This window comes from Onychomys torridus, chromosome 1 (genome assembly GCF_903995425.1).
Source record: "Onychomys torridus chromosome 1, mOncTor1.1, whole genome shotgun sequence".
Classification (NCBI taxonomy): domain Eukaryota; kingdom Metazoa; phylum Chordata; class Mammalia; order Rodentia; family Cricetidae; genus Onychomys; species Onychomys torridus.
Window position 1 is genome coordinate 140012471 of NC_050443.1, and position 17608 is coordinate 140030078.

The 17608-nt window shown below is 40.2% G+C and overlaps 1 protein-coding gene across 1 annotated transcript in view; it reads right to left on the bottom strand.

Moving 5' to 3' along the window:
* Positions 1–6439: 6439 nt before the first annotated feature.
* C1H9orf85 (chromosome 1 C9orf85 homolog) overlaps positions 6440–17608 on the bottom strand; it is a 58072-nt gene continuing 46903 nt past the window's right edge. Inside the window, exons 3-4 of the mRNA XM_036207496.1 lie at positions 7524–7637; positions 6440–7059 (exon numbers count right to left, since the gene is read on the bottom strand). Of these exons, the coding sequence (XP_036063389.1) occupies positions 6921–7059; positions 7524–7637 (253 nt within the window). The 3' untranslated portion in view covers positions 6440–6920. The remainder of the gene's footprint in view (positions 7060–7523; positions 7638–17608) is intronic.

The following is a 17608-nucleotide window of genomic DNA, read 5'->3' on the forward strand; positions in this document are numbered from 1 at the left end:
ACGATTACAGATGTTTCATACATGTGTACTGATATGCATAGGGAAATATTAAAAAGTGACTAGAATTCAAATGCATCAGTTACAGTTAAGTACTTATGCACTTTCCAGTAGTGCCTGGAACTCAAGGGGAATCTTTAGACAAAAGTTACAATTGTCCAAAATGAGAGAAGAGAGGGGAATGACAAAGAAGTTCTCACAAGAGCCCTAGTGTGCTAGTGAGAGAAATAACAGACTGTGCAATCAGCAGTGTATAGCATCTCACATACTCTAACCTGAGTAATGTACATGCATGGTTCTGGTGTCAGATGACCATGCAGGCTCAAACTCTCAACCTAAAGCTTACTGTTTGTATGTGAAATTAATTACACTCACTTTTCCAACTATATAGTACTTATTTTTCTCATTACCATGACACAGTACCTGAAAAAAAAAAAAAGGCTCCTGAAAAAAAAAAGCAAACTTAAAAAATAACCTATCACCCATGAGTTCTAAGAGAAAATCAAAATCATTCAACACAGAGTGTAAAAGGGACTGATAATGAATGGACAAAGCAACTGGGAAACAAATGAAGGACAATGATTCTGTTGGTGTATCTTGTGTTGCCACAACAAAGGACTAAAGTATAAAGTAACCACAGTTATCTGGCTCACAATTCTGATAATGAAAGGGTCAAAGAACATCGCAAAGGCTTTTTGTTTTCTTCAAGAGTCCCTTCTGGCAAGAACTCACTCAGTTCCTTGCAAAGGTGGTTCCTTCATGACCTAATTAGCTAACACTGAGCCCTCTTCTTAGTGTCCGCCACTTCAAGCCCACAGCCCTAGAGCCGATGCTTCCAGCATATAAGCCAGGATGCTGCTGCCATATCTTAACTCCAACAGTCAGCAACCTACTATCATCCCAGCACAGAAAACAGAAAAACCTGCACAAAACAGGCACGATGGAAATTTCAATGGTTAGCATCTACTCAAACATCAGTCATTTTAGAACTGTAAATTCACCGTCTTAAGATGAGTGACTTGTCAAAGGTTTAAAAGCGCTTTGAACACATGAATCTACCCTTCTCTAGAAGACTCATGAATGCAAAGAGCGGCAAATGGGAAACAACTGCTGAAATATGGAGGAAGATGCAAATAAGAACAAGCCAACCAGTGAGTCAGCGGGTCCAGCCCAGAGGATCTACCAGTGTGCATCACTACAGTTTCAGAAAAGGAACAGAATCACTATTTGCAGAAATAATGGATGACAGTTTCCTGAGTCTGATGTTAAAGATATCAACAGATTCCAGAGGCTCAGAAAACTTCACATAGAACATTTACATCGGTAAAATCAAAGGGCTAAAACAAAATAGTAGAAGGAAAATAAAAGGTTTTTGTTTCGTGAGACAGTCTCATGTATCCCAGATTGGCCTCAAACTCACCACATAGCACAGGCAGACCCCAGAGCCTTCTGCCTCCATTTCTTCGGTGCTAGTATTACAGGAGTGGGTCACTGTGCTCAGCAGGTTCTGATTCTGTCACCTCACTGGTATCATCCCTTAAGGGCTCTAAGGTAATCAGTTCTTCCTTGAAGTTCCTTGAACAGACCAACAAGTCTTCCTTTTGAGGCTTCCCAGTGTGTTTTTTCTGCATGGAACATTGTCTTAGTTAGGGTTTCTGTTTCTGTGAAGAGATACCATGACCACAACAACTCTTACAAAGGAAAAACACTTAATTGGTCCATTAACATGGTGTGACATGGTGGCATACAGGCAGACATAGTGCTGGAGAAGTAGCTACACACAGGTGACAAAGTGTTCTGAGATAATGGGTGTGGCTTGAGCATACAGGAGACCGCAAAGCCTGCCCCCACAGTGACACTTCCTCCAACAAGGCTTCCTAATAGTGCCACTCCCTTTGGGGGCATTTTCTTTCAAACCACTACAAACATTCTTCTCATGTCTCTTCTCCTCCCCCCCCCCAATGGGTTTTTCAACGAGACACTTTAAAAATCATTTCTCACTCCTCACTTACTTGAACTCCTCACCTCTAGCCCACTGGGCTCTGACTCTACTCTCCCATGCTTTATTTTGTATCATAGAGTATTGCTTATTGTCTGTCTCCATTAATTAACAGCTCATCACTACAAAGGCAGTTTTAATTAAATATATTAATGTATATAAATGCTCAGAATCTATGACTACCACAATTGCTATCATATAATTAGTAGCTATTTGATTTATGCTAATTCTTTTGTAGAATGAAGGCAAGAGGTCAAATTGACAAGCCAATCAATCATATTTAATACATCAATTTATTTCTTGTTGCCACAGACAGCAAGTGCTATAGAATAGGTGTTGCAAAATTGTTGCTGTATCAGCTGGAATGCCTCTGGCTGCAAATAACTGGATTTCTGATTGCCAGTACCTTGTGAAACAACATTCATTTACTTTATAAGAACTGAGAGGTTGTAAGCCCAAGATTCCCAAGTGCTGGAGTCCAACACAAGCAGGTCAGGGAAACTGAGGAGGAGATATGGAATCAGCAGCTAAACACACAAAAAAAGATTCATCAGAGGGAGCAAAACTTAATTCTCTTTTTCTTTTTAAAAAATATTTATTATTTATAGTGTTCTGCCTGCATGTATCCCTGCAGGCCAGAAGAGGGCACCAGGTCTCATTACAGGTGGTTGAGAGCCACCATGTGGTTGCTGGGAATTGAACTCAGGACCTCTGGAAGAGTCAGTGCTCTTGAACTGCTGAACCATCTCTCCAGCCCCAATTCCCTTTTTCTTTATTTTTCTCTTAACCCTTTTATACCACCTCAGACAAAATTCTCTATGCAAGGAGATAACCTCACAACCACAAGTTACATTTTCCAAAACCAAATTAAAATCTTTACATAGGAAAAAAAAAATCACATTATGATCACAAGTTACATATTTTGCTTAGAAGCTCACATGTAGTTAAACATTTTCTTTTGTATTAATTTTGTCACCATATCATCTTCATCCAAAAGCAGCGATTCTTTTTATTATTAATTAACAAATGTTTAAGCAGGCCGAGTCTATTTCCACCAGTTTCTTTGTACTAGCAGGCAGCTGTCTGTGGTTTCAGTGTAGCAGATTCCCATCCTTTTTCTACACTACAAAACTTTACTCAAGTGGTCAGCTAACCATCTTTCTTTTTTCTCTACACACAATATGGTCATTTAATTTCCTTTCACAACTTTGTTTTTTCAAGGAGCATACCAAAACCTGTGATTACTTCTGCAGGCTACATGATTGAGGAACTCAGACCTAACCTTGGGTATAGGATCATAAAATTGCTTTCTTTGATCATCAGCCTTTTCCACAGGAAGAATTCAGGTGTCTATATTGCATGAAACTTCCTTGTTATATTTTCTACCCTTGGCAGATCTGGCATCTCTAAGTGTCATTGCCCTATAAAAATCATCTTCATTATGATCTGCAAGTAAATTGCCTTGTGAGGAGTAGGATTTTCCCATGAAACAAACAATCACACTATACTAGATATAGTGGGATTCCATTGTATCCATTGATGGATTTAGCCATCACACCATGCCAAATACAGTAAGAACATATTAGCAGCAAGCAGAAGGGCCAGCAAAAACAAGAGGCACTCTGGAGACGACACCACCACCACCACCACCACCACCACCACCACCACCACCACCACCACCAGGGCTTTGCATCTCTGGGCTGCTGCACTCAACACAGCTGTGCTAACCAGTGAGTTGTACTCCATAAGCTCCATTGCCAACTGCAGCTCCTCTGACATGGTCACCACCACTCAGGTCAGCAGCTTTTGTTCAACATTATGGCACTGGGCAAATGGCTACAAGTTGTAGATGTCATGTATTCTCACATCATGTTTAGACAGGAAGAGCCAAACTATTTTTTTTTCTTGGTAATTCTTTCCCAGCATCCCTTTATATGGCTACCTACCTCTAGCTGCAAGAGAGTCTGTGAAGAAGGAAATTCAGCAAACAGGTCGTGTATCTAGTAAGCATGAAAATGGCTTTTTACTACAAGCAACTAACTGTATTTTCTGTAGCTGACAATCAGAGTCAGCTGGAGACCTGGGAAGAAAAAAAAAAAAAAATCCAAGGCTATAACCCAGGAGGAATGAACCACAATGTCCCAGGAAAAGGAATTCCTTAAGAGGGTCTATGAAATGTATGATTAGAGTTGGAACATCAGTATTTGGACACAATGGTTCTGATAATCAGAATATCAAGGCAGGGCAACTTTCACTTTATATCGATTCATTACAATAAAGTGAAACATGGTCAATTCATTTCCACATGATGAATTCCAACAAAAAAGTTTGTAGGCCAGAAAGGATAATTCTGACATGGTTTCCTGGTGTAGCCGTGGCGATCCTGGAACTCACTATGTAGATCAGGCTAGCCTCAAACTTGATACCCACCCATCTGCATCTGCTTCCTGAGTGCAACTATTAAAGGTGTGTGCCACCATGTCTGGTCTTTAGAAAGGATACTTCTTAAAGAAATATAAAGGAACTAAATATATCAAGGTCTACTTCCCAAAGCAAACAAAACTATTCCTAAAGAGATAAATTGTAGCTGTGGTTTGTGCCTCTAGGTGACACCCTTCCTTACATATTTCTCTCTGGGTAAAAAATCAGAAATAGCTGAAGCCAGGTGCAGTGGCACATCTTTAATCCCAGCATGTGAAAGTAAATTCACATTACACACGAATTTCCATATGTATTTGTGAAACACCACTATGAAATTTACCAGAAAACCCTAGTATCATCTACTACCAAAACTCATAGTAGATAAACAAAAGGGGAATAAGATATACTGCTGCACACATTCAAATTGGCTAAGACAGGAGGCAGAGAAAAACTCCTTGCCCTAGAATCTAGTTGAAGCCTTTGCTAGCAGCAGAGCAAGGATTCCAGCACAATCCACAATTGTTTGAGGTCTCTGTCCTTCCCAGCTCCAAACCTATCATTTTTTATTAGTTTCACCAGAAACTTTATATAGGAAGGGCATGCACTAAGCTTCTTATTCAGTGGCTTCTGCTTTTACATGATCAGATTATGATTCCATTCATGAAGGAGCCATCTCACCAAGAGACAGAGGAATTTTTTTTTAACTCTGTAGTGGTTTGAATGAGAACATAGATTCAGGTATTTGAACTTGAACTCTTGGTCCCCAGTTGGAGGCAGTTGGGAAGGTTTGGAGGGTTTTTTTTGTTTGTTTGTTTTTGTTTTCTTTTGTTGGAGGGAGTGTGTCATTGGAAGGACGCTCTGAGAGTTTAAAGCTGGCTCCATTACGAGTTCGCTCTCAGCTTCCTGTTCCAGCCTCCATGCCTGTCTGTTGCCATGCCTCCCTACCACAATGGACTCTTATCTCTCTGGAACTATAAATCCAAATAAACCCTTCTATAAGTTTTGTAGGCCATGGTATTTTATCACAGCAACTGAAAGTAACTAATATACATAGGAAACTTGAGATGCAACCCATGAGTACATATGGCTAATGCCAAGACAGGTAACTGCTCATTCTTCCTGGTGAAGCCCATTTCCACACTTGGCTACATCCTACTTCTGTGCCTCTTTTTTTGAGAAGCCCACACTTGTACTCTTGTGTATGTCTTACTTTCCTCTGGGCTCTTAAGCTTCGAGTTTAAGCCTAAATTAAAATATCTTCAATAAAACTTCTAACCCTGCTTCACTTTACATGGGTATTGTGTGCATCAGGAAAAACTGTCAAACCCAAATGCCTCTCAACATTAGAACAATGTACAATAATGTAAGATGAGCAAATCATAGCTTCTCTAAGAACGTGGGTCAATTTCCAAAATTTTATAACAACAAAAGAGCCACACATACAAGTCCAAAACCAGGGTTCAACATTTATTTCAATGGTTTAGAAAATATATACACACATATATACACATACATACAATGTCGTGTGTGTGTGTGTGTGTGTGTGTGTGTGTGTGTGTGTGTGTGGTGTGTGTGTGCATGCGCGCGCGTGTGTATTAAGACAAAAAGAAAACATAGTAAAACATTAAAATTGGGGATTGAAGTACAGAGTGTGAAAGTTCACTGTATTGCCTTGCTACCTACCTTTTTGTAGCTTTAGGATTTTCAACGTAAGGACACACATTTCATTAATCACACAAAGCCAACCTACATCACCTACAAGTAGAAACACTGGCAGCAAAGTGATAGTGCAGAACAATGGAATTCTGGGAAGGACAAGTTTGTGAGGGAGGAGCTTCTGATACTGCAAGTATCTCCACTCAAGTATCAATGTTGCATTTTCCTTTCTAGTTATTAATATTATATAGTCCACACATTTTTTTTCTGAGTATGTATTTCCAAACTGAGAAAAGGTTAAAAAAAAATGGGATAACATATATAAAAAATATTTTTGAAGGAAAATCACTACACATGATTTGTGTGTGTGTGTGTGTGTGTGTGTGTGTGTGTGTGTATGTGTGTATGCGTGTGCGCACACGTCTAAAAATAAATGGTTTTGCTTTGTAAGCTATAAGGGGCTTTTGCTAAGGAAGCCACACACCTGAGGTCAGGCTACAGAACTGTACTCACTGTGAGCTAAACATCTTAATTTTCCAAGAGATAGTTTTGATACAATCACCAATTCTCAACACTAGATAGCTTGACATTAGATAATATGTTTTTCTAAACAATTTCCATAGATTGTAGAACGTGCTACAGTAAGAGTTTCCATACATACTCTGTATATGCAGCTTAGGTTTTATTGTGAAAGTCTGAAAGTTTCTGTTATTTAAATGTTATAAATAATTTATATTGCTCATGGGTGAGTTCACCGATTCTGAAGAACCTTTTCTGACACCCACATTAGGATGTCAGTGTGTCTGCTGAGCCCTCTGCGGCTGATTCTGTGCTGTCATCAGGCCACCTAAGTGTCTCCCTCCTCGTCCTCCGAGTGGGTGTCATCATCTAAATCCTCATCACTGTCCTCCTTCCCTTTGCAGCTTCTTCTGTGCTTAGAATCTTGATTTTCAGTATTTGCTGAAGTTTCTGGTTCTCTATTAAACCTAAATAGAAGAAAAGTTCATGATTATTACCCAGGCTTTCATTATTTAATGGTGGAGGTTAAAAAGGCCTTTACTTGCCTCTTCCTATCGGGAGCCTACAGAAAGAAACAGAGAAGAAGCTGTTTTAAAGACTAGCTTCACCGAGTCAGCAGATTCTAACCCTGCTGGGAGAAGAGCGGGCTAGGAGCTGGGAAACGGAGTCCATTAGGGACAACTGCTACGATATAAGCCATTCTGCATAATGAAGACGAAGCTCAAGGCTGAAGAGTTATTTTCTTAAACCTATAAATGTCACTTTATCCTCTAAAAGAAAAACTTAACAAAACTGTGACCCTTTTCCTGTTAGGTAGAAAGTGCTTATATTAGTGGGAGATAGGCAACTTCAAAGTGAGTCAGTGCTGCCTAAGAGAAAGCCCATGGATGAATTGCTCAAAACGAACTCCAACGAAAAAGGAAATACTCACGGAATAATGATGTCTTCTTTCTTTCCACACTTTGCACAAACTTCAAGTTCACAGGCACATGGTCTACACATTATGTGGTAAGAGTCCTTGACTGTCTTTTGTAAACATTTAACACTGAAAGAAGAAGGGAAAATTAAACACTGATTTTTACCACATAAGATCTACTAGATGTGAGGGACGGACGGGTTCAAAGCCTAAAAGCTGAAAACAAGACTTACAGCTCAGATATTTGCCTTTTCTCTGGGTGTGCATGTGTGCAGAGGTCAGAGGTCAATCTGAGGTGTCATTTCTCAGATACCATCATCTTGTTCTTTGAGACAGTCTCTCACTGTCTTAGAGCTTGCCATGGAGGCCAGGCTGGCTAGCCAGCAACCCATGGACCTGCCTGTCTCTGCTTCCTCAACACTGGGAATGACCAGCTTACAGCTCTGCACCTGGCTTTTCATGTGTGTTCTGGTGACTGAACTCAGACACTCACATTTACACAGCACACATTTCACTGACTGCTCTGTCTCCCTGGACCCTAACGTCTAGCTGAGATACGTATCTTACGCCATGTTAAGTAACAGAGTATTTCTAGGTCAAAACTCACAGCTGAAAATAGCACCTGACGGTTGACCACCTCCTTAAAGTTTTTTAAGTGTCATCAAAACTTGTTAAAATAATATCTAAATGCAAAAGCCAATTGCATGTACTACCAATATACAATCTACACAAAGAATAAAGCACTTAACAAAAATTCTGTGAACTGCTGTTGGTTGTTATTTTACTTTTTTGGTTCTTTTCTCTTTTGGGGGGCCCCCTAACAGCTCCCAAATAAATAGCACACATGGAAACATTATTTCTTATGAATGCCTGGCCTTAGCTTCGCTTATCTCTTTTCTTAACTTAAAGTCTCCCATCTACCTTTCACCTCTGGGCCTTTTCCTTTCTTACTTCTGAAAATCTCACTTTCACTCTTATTTCATGGCTGGCTGTGTGGCTGGGTGACTGGCCCCTAGCATCCTCCATTCCTTGTTCTCTTCTGCCTCCTTTATTCTTCCCAGATTTCTCCTCGAATTTATTCCCTCTGACTGCTAGCCCCACCTGTCCTTTCCTGCTGAGCTATTGGCTGTTCAACTCTTTATTAGACCAATTAGGTATTTTAGACAGGCAAAGTATCACAGCTTCACAGAATTAAACAAATGTAACATAAAAGAATACAACATATCTTTGCATCATTAAAACAAATGTTCCACAGCATAAACAAATGTAACACATCTTAAAATAATATTCTACAATAGTAAGCCTAATATACAGAACTAACCTGAAACATTACGAAAAAAACTGAACACCTACATTGGCTGTATCAACCACACACCAGGGCAGGTCCCATGCCCAGAGTACTTGGCCAACACAAAATGAACTCAATGTATTTTTGTAAACTTTTTGTTTGGCTTTCTTTGTTTTGATTTTCATCTTTGTGGGTTGTTTGTTTGTTTGTTTGTGCTTTTTATTGTTAATTTTATTTTTGTTTCCTGTTTATTTTTTGAGAGGTGGCATAAAATTGGGTGGGTAGGGCCTGGGAGGAGTTAAGGTAGAAGAAACATGATCAAAACATATCATACAAAGAAAATTTTTAATTAAAAGAATTGAAGACCACTAGGGATGGTGGTGGTTCATGTCTTTAATCCTAGCACTTGGGAGGCAGAGACAGGTGGATCTCTTGAGTTCAAGGTCAGTCCAGTCTACAGAGTGAGTTCCAGGACAGGTTACAAAGCTACACAGAGAAACCCTGTCTCAAAAAAATAAAACAAAACAAACAAACAAAAATTTGAAGACCTAACTATGTGGGAAAATGCCCCAAGTTTATGGACTGGGGTAAATCAATAAAGTGGCAATACTCTGACAAACCTTCAGATTCAATGCCATGTCTACTAAAATCCTGTCTGACTTTAATATTTCAAATGTTTTTATAATTGTGTCTGTTGTGATAATCTGTGATTGGTAATCTGTGTTGCTGTTATACCTGGTTCAGGACACCAATAACTGTGATATATAACACAGCAAAGCAACTGGTGTCACATGGGTTCTGACTATTCTGCTTACCAGGCAAAACCATGACCTCCTCCTCTCCCTCCTCCCGCTGCTTGTGTTCACAGTATTGAAATTAGGCCAGTCACAGCTCTGTGTGGCCCTGAACTGTTCAAATGAATGTCACTGATCTCTTTTCATTTTAAACCAAAGCCAGAAACAATTCCACGCTGTGAGGATGGTATGCAGAAAGCTGAGACAGCTGAAGACAGAAGTACACAGCTAGCCAGACTGTAAAGGCAAAGACAATCTCTTGAAGGGAACTCAAAGTGCTACTCTGGTGGACACAGGGATGACAAGATAAGAGCAACCTTGTGGTGGAGATCGCAGGGGTGAAGATACAAGTTCCAATCTGCTCCATTCTCACAAACTGAACCTAATCCAGAACAAGCCCCCAACTTGTTTCAATCCAACAGCGACCAAGGGAGGTGAGGCAAGCTGCAGAAGGAAGTCTGAAGCTGGCTGATGTTGGTCCATGCAGTGTAAACAATGTGTAAATTCAAGGTCTGTTCTGGGACCACAGCAATGCAGATGATGTAGTTAAGATAACAGAAGATGGTGGCCACACTCCACTGCAGATTCCCAATGTAAACAGTAGTGAAGAAGAGGCCCAGGCCTTTCTGCAGACAGGGAGAAGTCAGTTCCAGGGTCCAAGGCTTGCCAGGAATGCTTGCCTGTCTTGTTAGGGGCAGAGTAGCTGCTGACTTTAAACAAAAAGGCAGCGCTCACCTATCCTTTGGAAAATCGTGGGGTTCTGTAAATGTGCTCTGGCTGTGCTCCTCAAATGGAACAACAAAGCCAGGATGAGGACACAGTTGTTTATAAAGTTAGTTAGGGAATATTTAAGCCCACTGTACAGATCTGCTGCTCATCTGGAATGCCCCTGATCACCAAAGGGTGCTGATATAGACAATGAAATGTGTATATTTTTATTCCTGCTAACACAACATCCACTCTGCAGCTCACGCAACAAGATGTGTCAACTTCCAACTCTTAGTTTAGTACCTAAGAAATGCATTTTGTAAAAAAAAAAAAAAAAAAAAAAAAAAATCCTCTGTAAAAAAGTTATCATTTTAGATAATACCAAGCAGAGGCTGAAGCAGAAGGATAATAAAGGGGCTCCAGGATTTTCAGAAAGGTAAGTGAGCACTGGGTGGAGCTCAACACCAGCTACATCAGCCCCTAACAAGGGATGTGGAAAACACTTAATTGCCTAGGATGTAGCACATGTTTTGTAAGGTAAAAATAAAGAACTGGTAATCTTGAGATACATCTTGGACAGGGAAGTCATCCTGAGAACACAAGGCTGATTCAGCACTAAAACTCAATAAAGGTTCATAAAGCAATGTTCTAAGAAAAAACATGGCCATTTCAGATTTAACTAGAATCATCCAGTGTGAAATAACCCAGACACAGAAAGACAAATATATTACGTATTCATTTATACATGGATTTAATGCTAAGTCAATGATAACTGAGCTGCAAACCACTGACCAGAGTTTAGATATAGAGTAGGGACTGGGGTATAGGTGCTGTGGGGTATTTGATCACACTGTGAAACGTGAGCATGCATTTGCATAAATTAAATAGAATCAGGGTCAGTAGGCGGAGCCAGCAACTAGTGGACAGAAAGTAATCCTAGAGAGTCAGAAGGAGTCTGGAAGATGGATAGAGATGCACAAGAAGTAGTAGGGATAGACTTTGAGTGTGGCAGTCTTTTTTGGTGGAACAGAAGGATGCTCTTTTCTGAGATGCCAACAAAGAGGGAGGGTTAGCTAGTTATTACTCAACCTCTCTGAGCTCAAGCAGATTTTTACCCCAGCCTCTGACTCCTGAGTCTTACTGATAAATAGAACAATAGAGATTTAGTAAAAATCTACATTTAGTGTCAGTGGCAGGAGGTGGATCTGGCATGGGGTATAAAAGTCCCACTGGTCCACTGCCTGAGAAGAGGGCCAGTAACTGGAGCCTCAATTACTGTCTGAAATAGCAGCAGATTCAGGAGCAGCCACTGTGTTGACAGAAAAACAACAGGGGGGGGGGGTGGGTGAAGGGGGTAGTTACGGGGTGGGAGTAGCATAGATCTCATTAAGAAAGGTAAATAGAATAGATAGTTAGGGATAGATGGAGATGCTTGAATGGGATGATCAAATGGGGAGGGGGAGGTTGAGGCGGGAGGAGGGAGGGAATATTAGAGAGAGATGGCTAAAATTAAGGGCCATCTGAGGAGTAATATGGAAAATAAATACAGTAGAAACTTCTCAAAAAATATATATGAAGGCAATATAAATGAAATCAACAAATAATGGGGGAGACAGAGCCCCAACTAGCCTCTCTTGTTACCAAATGAAGCTTCCAGTACCAGGACTGGGTTACATCTAGTTGAGTTGTTGGGCAAAGGGGTCCCATGGCAATCCCCAAATAACCCAGTCTGTTGCCAAGACTACAGGTTTCTCTCCACAAACTGACGGCAAGGCCCTGCTGATGAAGACAGCACCCACACAACTCATTGAACATGGAGAAGTTGAGCTGGTGCCTGCACAGAGCCTTCATAGCTACATGCTAGTGTCTTTGCTACAGGAAGATACTCAGCACACTACCAAAGGAGAAACATAAACGCCAACCCAGCCATAGCCCTTTGATCTACAATGGTGTTCTGTTTGCAGGATATGCTAAGACAATGATGGCACAAAGCTTGTGGGAGCAACCAACCAATATCTGATTTGACTTAAGCCCACTCCACAAGATAGAACCCATACGTGACATTGATTGGGTGACCAAGAACCTGAGACTAGATAGCCCAGGGACTGAGGGTAAAATCAAATACTACTGTTTTACTAAAAGAACACAGGAATAATATGACTCCTAATGACATTCTGCTATACTCATAGATCAGTGCCTTGCTCAGCCATCATAGGAGAAGTAGCCCCTTGCAGTAGATAGAGAGGACAACCGGATAATGTGCAGAGAAACACTCAGTCCTAAAAGAGATGTCTCCATGAAATCCCTCCCCTCAGGGATCAGGGAACTCTGCAGAGACAGAAAGATTGTAAGAGGCAGTGAGGCTGTACAATACCAAGAAAACAAGGCCTTCTAAACACAACAGGACTGAAGCACATATCAACTCAGAGACTGGGGCAGCATTCACAGAATCTGCAAGGGTCTGGACCAGATGGGTTCTAGAGTTGAAAGGAGAAATGGACACACAACACCATCCCTAACACAGAAGCTATCTCCAGTTGAGTCTCATTGGGGAAGCAAACGACTCTTTAAGAACAGGCCTCAGGTCCAGCAGCAGACGGCTAACAGCAAATAAACTCAAGTGCATCTTTGGAAGTTCCTTGTATCAAAATGTCAAGTCCAGGGTTTTGTTTTTTAATCTTTTTATTTTATATATATTTTTAAAGTTGTTTCCTCTTTTTCTTACCCTATAAGTCCTTTACATGTATATTATGGCATCCAGTTTAGTGCTTTTATGGGATTCCTGAGCTCATGACAGAGTTGTGTCTCTATCCATTTCTTGTGCTTTTACATGGGCTCATTTCTTTCTGTCTGTTTTATCCTATTCTGATATGTTTGTTTTTGTTTTATCTTATTATATTATATTTTATAATTATCCCTTAGAAGCCTGTTTATTATCTAATGAAAGACAAAAGGGGGTGGAGCCAATGGGATAGGAGGTGGGAAGGAACTGGGAGGAGCAGAGGGAAGGGAAAACCATAATCAGGATATATTATGCACGGAAAAAAAATCTATTTTTAATAAGAGGAAAAATGGCATAATAATTCAATTATTATTATTGTTTACACATGTATCTATCTGTTTAACAGGTTGGAATTCATAGGAGATGTAAACTATTTTTTAAAACTTATCCCTGTATGCATGATATTCTAGCATGTTGCCAAGCTCAATAAAAACCAAGAAAACTAATTAAAATGCACTGAAAATGTGGGGAGAGCCAGAAGCCAGCAGTAAATATTTGCAAACCACATATTTTATTTGTTCTCATAATGAGACAATGGCTATAAGGACAGGGACATTGAAGGTGATGTAGGAAGGGTGATCCTTACCCAAGAATCCTGTTGAAGCTTCTCAGTTGACAGTCAAGAACTACAGGAAAAGTAACATCTGCTATGAAAATTGCTCTCCCAGGTCATTTAATACACAGGTGTTTTAAATAAGAATGTTAAACTAGCAAAACAAAACAAAAAAGTACAAGAAAAACCTGGGGTCAGTTTTGTGTTGGCCAACTACTCCTGGGCAGTGGGCCTACCCTGGATGAAATACCCAACTTTTCTCTAATGAAGAAAATGATTTTTCCCTTTCCCACCAGGTATCAATCAAAAATAGCTTCTTAGTGGGAGGTTCAGAGAGGAGTTGAGGGAAAGAAAAGAAGATGATCAAAATGTACTGTGTGAAAACTTTTTAAATAAAAAAAGAATACTAAAATAGCAATGAATTGTGCTTACAGCCTAAGCATCTTTGGCCCTTTCCTTCCTAGTTGTACATCTGCTTTTACGGAACTCTCACAAGAACCCCTCCATTTACATTTTTAAAAAAATCTCTTTGCATAACCTCTAAAACTCTGCTTTTGCTTTATGGGACTTTGAGGAAATCAAAGCAGCTTCCGAGCCACCCTACCATCTCCCTTACGGAAGAGTGGAGGGAAGAAGGAGAGTTTCTCGAAGCCATCTAAGCAATGCCATTCTGAAAGCCTCCAAAGCTCTGTCCACACAACACTGCTCCAACAGTTACAAGGCACGGGCACATATCGCGCTTTCCTGAGCACCTCTCTCTAACAACCCTGTGCTTAAATCTACAAACTTCCTTCCGGTCATAATTCAGCTTTGCTTCATCTCCCTCCCCCACCTGGAGAAGAGTCCCAGCTTCACTGGAATGGAGATGTCTGAAAAGACCCCTCAGTCTGTGCTGGGGGGCAGTGTGGGGCTGACTCAGGCCTCTCCCCACTGCTGCTAAGGGATACACAAAAAGTTCAAAAATCCAGTACTATCAAAACACTTGAGGGAAACATGAGCTTCTCATCCGTTAACATTATAACAGATGCTTCAACAAATGAAAAATAAAAAGGTGCTTGGCATTATTGGTCAGCAGAGAAATGCTAATTAAAAGCACAGTGAGGTGCTACTACTCACTGCAGACCCCAATAGAGTAAGACAAAAAGCAAAAATAATAATATTCAGTGGTGATGATAATGCAGGACTCCCATACACTGTGGGCAAGCTCACAAAAGTATGGCAAGTTTAGAAAGCAACTTGCAATCTCTCTGTCTCTCTGTTTCTGTGTCTCTCTGTGTGTGTGTGTGTGTGTGTGTGTGTGTGTGTGTGTGTGTGTGTGTGTGAGATATGTCCATGTGAATTTAGGTGCGCAGGCTTATGTGCACAGTCCCCAGGGCCAGAAGAGAAAACTGGATCTGTCACTCTCTTCCTTCCTCCTTTTTGACAAGGTCTCTCACTGAACCTGGAGCTAGGCTGGCAGCCTGCAAGCCTCAGTGATCCACCTTCCTGTCTTTACTCCCCACAGAACTGGAGCTAAAGGCACATGTGGGGCCAACACCCAGCTTTTTAACGTGAGTGCTAGGATGAGAGCTGAGGTGCTCATGCTTGTACATCAAGTGATCTTCCCCCACTGAGTCATCTCTCTAGCCCACATATTTTCAACACATATATCCCTATTTTATAATCGAATCATCTCATTGAGATCTTAAGGAAAATGAAAACGACTGTTCATGCAAAACCCTGTCTGAATATTACCAATAGTTTAACTTTAAAGTGGTAAAACAGCAGGGTGGTGGTGGCGCACGCCTTTAATCCCAGCACTCGGGAGGCAGATCTCTGTGAGTTCGAGGCCAGCCTGGGCTACAGAGTGAGTTCCAGGAAAGGTGCAAAGCTACACAGAGAATACCTGTCTCGAAAAACCAAAAGTGGTAAAACATAGCACACTCTAAATGTTTCTCAGCTGGCCAGTGCATAAAACTCTGCTGTGACCCTTTCAATGGACTCAGCAAGCAGCCCTGGGCACACACTATGGATGAACTTCAAACCTCACATTTGGCCTCGGAAATGGTGCTCACATCTCCACTCTAAGATTCCCCACATCTGGCATTCAGGCTTTCTTGAATGTACAGAGAAGGGAACAGATGGGCAGAAGGAAACCAGCGCTTGGCAGAGGGTGGGACTGACCAAAGGGCCATGGAGAAAGTCGTGGGTAATGCCAATTTCTCCTCTTCCACAGGATGCTGACCTTGCACCTGCACAGGTTAAAACTCCAACTGTGCACGGCAAAGCGTGGATTTTACAGTGCCCAAATTACACACCAAGAGCTTCAACTGTGAGAAATTAGAATGCAAACCAAACTTAAAATAGTAAAAACCTTTGACACAGGAACTAAATGAAAACAGTTATTAAAATTTCTGTGGTAAACTGTTTTGGTATACTTGGACTCTAGCATTTCAAAAAGCTTTATTAAATTATTCTGTGTTTAAAAACAGATTTAAAGATCACACCATTAGGATCATAAGAAAAAAAATCCCAATCTTTCCAATGGATTATGAAAGTTTCCATAACACTTTTAGCTTTAATTTCTTAAAGTCCTAAAATATTGCTAAGTCTCTCTTGGTTTGGTTCATCTGATAATTCAAGGAAATGACAGCCTGTTTTCTTTTTGATAAATATTTGTCCCATTCGAGAGACTTCAACAAACAGATTTTTGAGTATTTAAGTTGCTCATGCAGGATTCAAATTATAGTCATGGGAACTCTCAGTGTTAAGATTTACATGTAAATCTTGAAAATGGCTCTTTTGTTTTTCAGTCTGTGACAAAAGGGTCCTGATCCTTTAGCTAGTACATCTGCTTCAACAAAGGCGACTCCTGGGAATCACACACACATCAGCATGTTACACAGAAGTTGTTAAATGCTGATCCCTAGGCTCCATGCATTGTTTACAGAACAAAAAGTTTGGGAATGAGCCCCATGAATTTGCTAAACTCTTTAAGAAATTCTTATGCCCACAAACATTTGAGAACTCTTGACATCCATAATAAAAAATATACAGTCCTAAATGGGGGTTTCCTGGCCGTGGTAGTGATTACAATGACCAATTCTAAGAACAGAATGAAATCTGAAAGCAATTATGATCTTTTCAAAGTTAAATTCCTTCTGAAAACCAAGTTTGGTTAGAATGGTATCTCTGAATGAAAATGGGAAGAGACTCACTTAAAACGGCATTTCACTTTCTATAGAGGTGATTGATGTATGTTTGGACAACATGAATGACAACATTTCTTTACAGTCTCCATTTCCTATCTCCCAAGAGGAATGCTAGTGTGCCCTTTCTTTCAAAACACATAATCCAGGCTTTGTGCATGTGCAGTGAGTACAGGGGAGGAGTTCCCTAGCTAACAGAGGTCTGCATTTAAAAAAAAAAACAAAAACAAAACAAAAAACCAAAAAAACTCAATACAACACTTAGTTTTAAACCCAAAGGACTTGGATCATTAAGTATGAGAATAGTTTACAAAGCACTTTAATAGGCATTCATTCCAAGTTGCATAAAACCCATAAAGTATTTTAAAACTAGCTATCAATCTCTAATCACTCCTGAGTACTTTTCCTTATAAAATTTGTGGTATGGAATAACTTTAAATTCACCTAAATATTTATCTTTCTTAATTTTCCCTGAAAATTGCTGCATTTACTGCATTTTATTAAGGAAACATCACAGATGTTAATCTAGTTTTTCCTCCTCCTTATATTTGTGTGTGTGTGTGTGTGTGTGTGTGTGTGAGAGAGAGAGAGAGAGAGAGAGAGAGAGAGAGAGAGAGAGAGAGAGAAATCTGGCTAAATTAAAACACAATTTGCTCTTATAAGCCATATTGACTGATAATGCAATCAGTAACACAAATCTTAAAAATAACATAATTTGTTTACAATGCAAAACACAAAAGAAAAAATAAGTGCTGACTACATGAAGTCAGGACCAGATGGGGAGTTT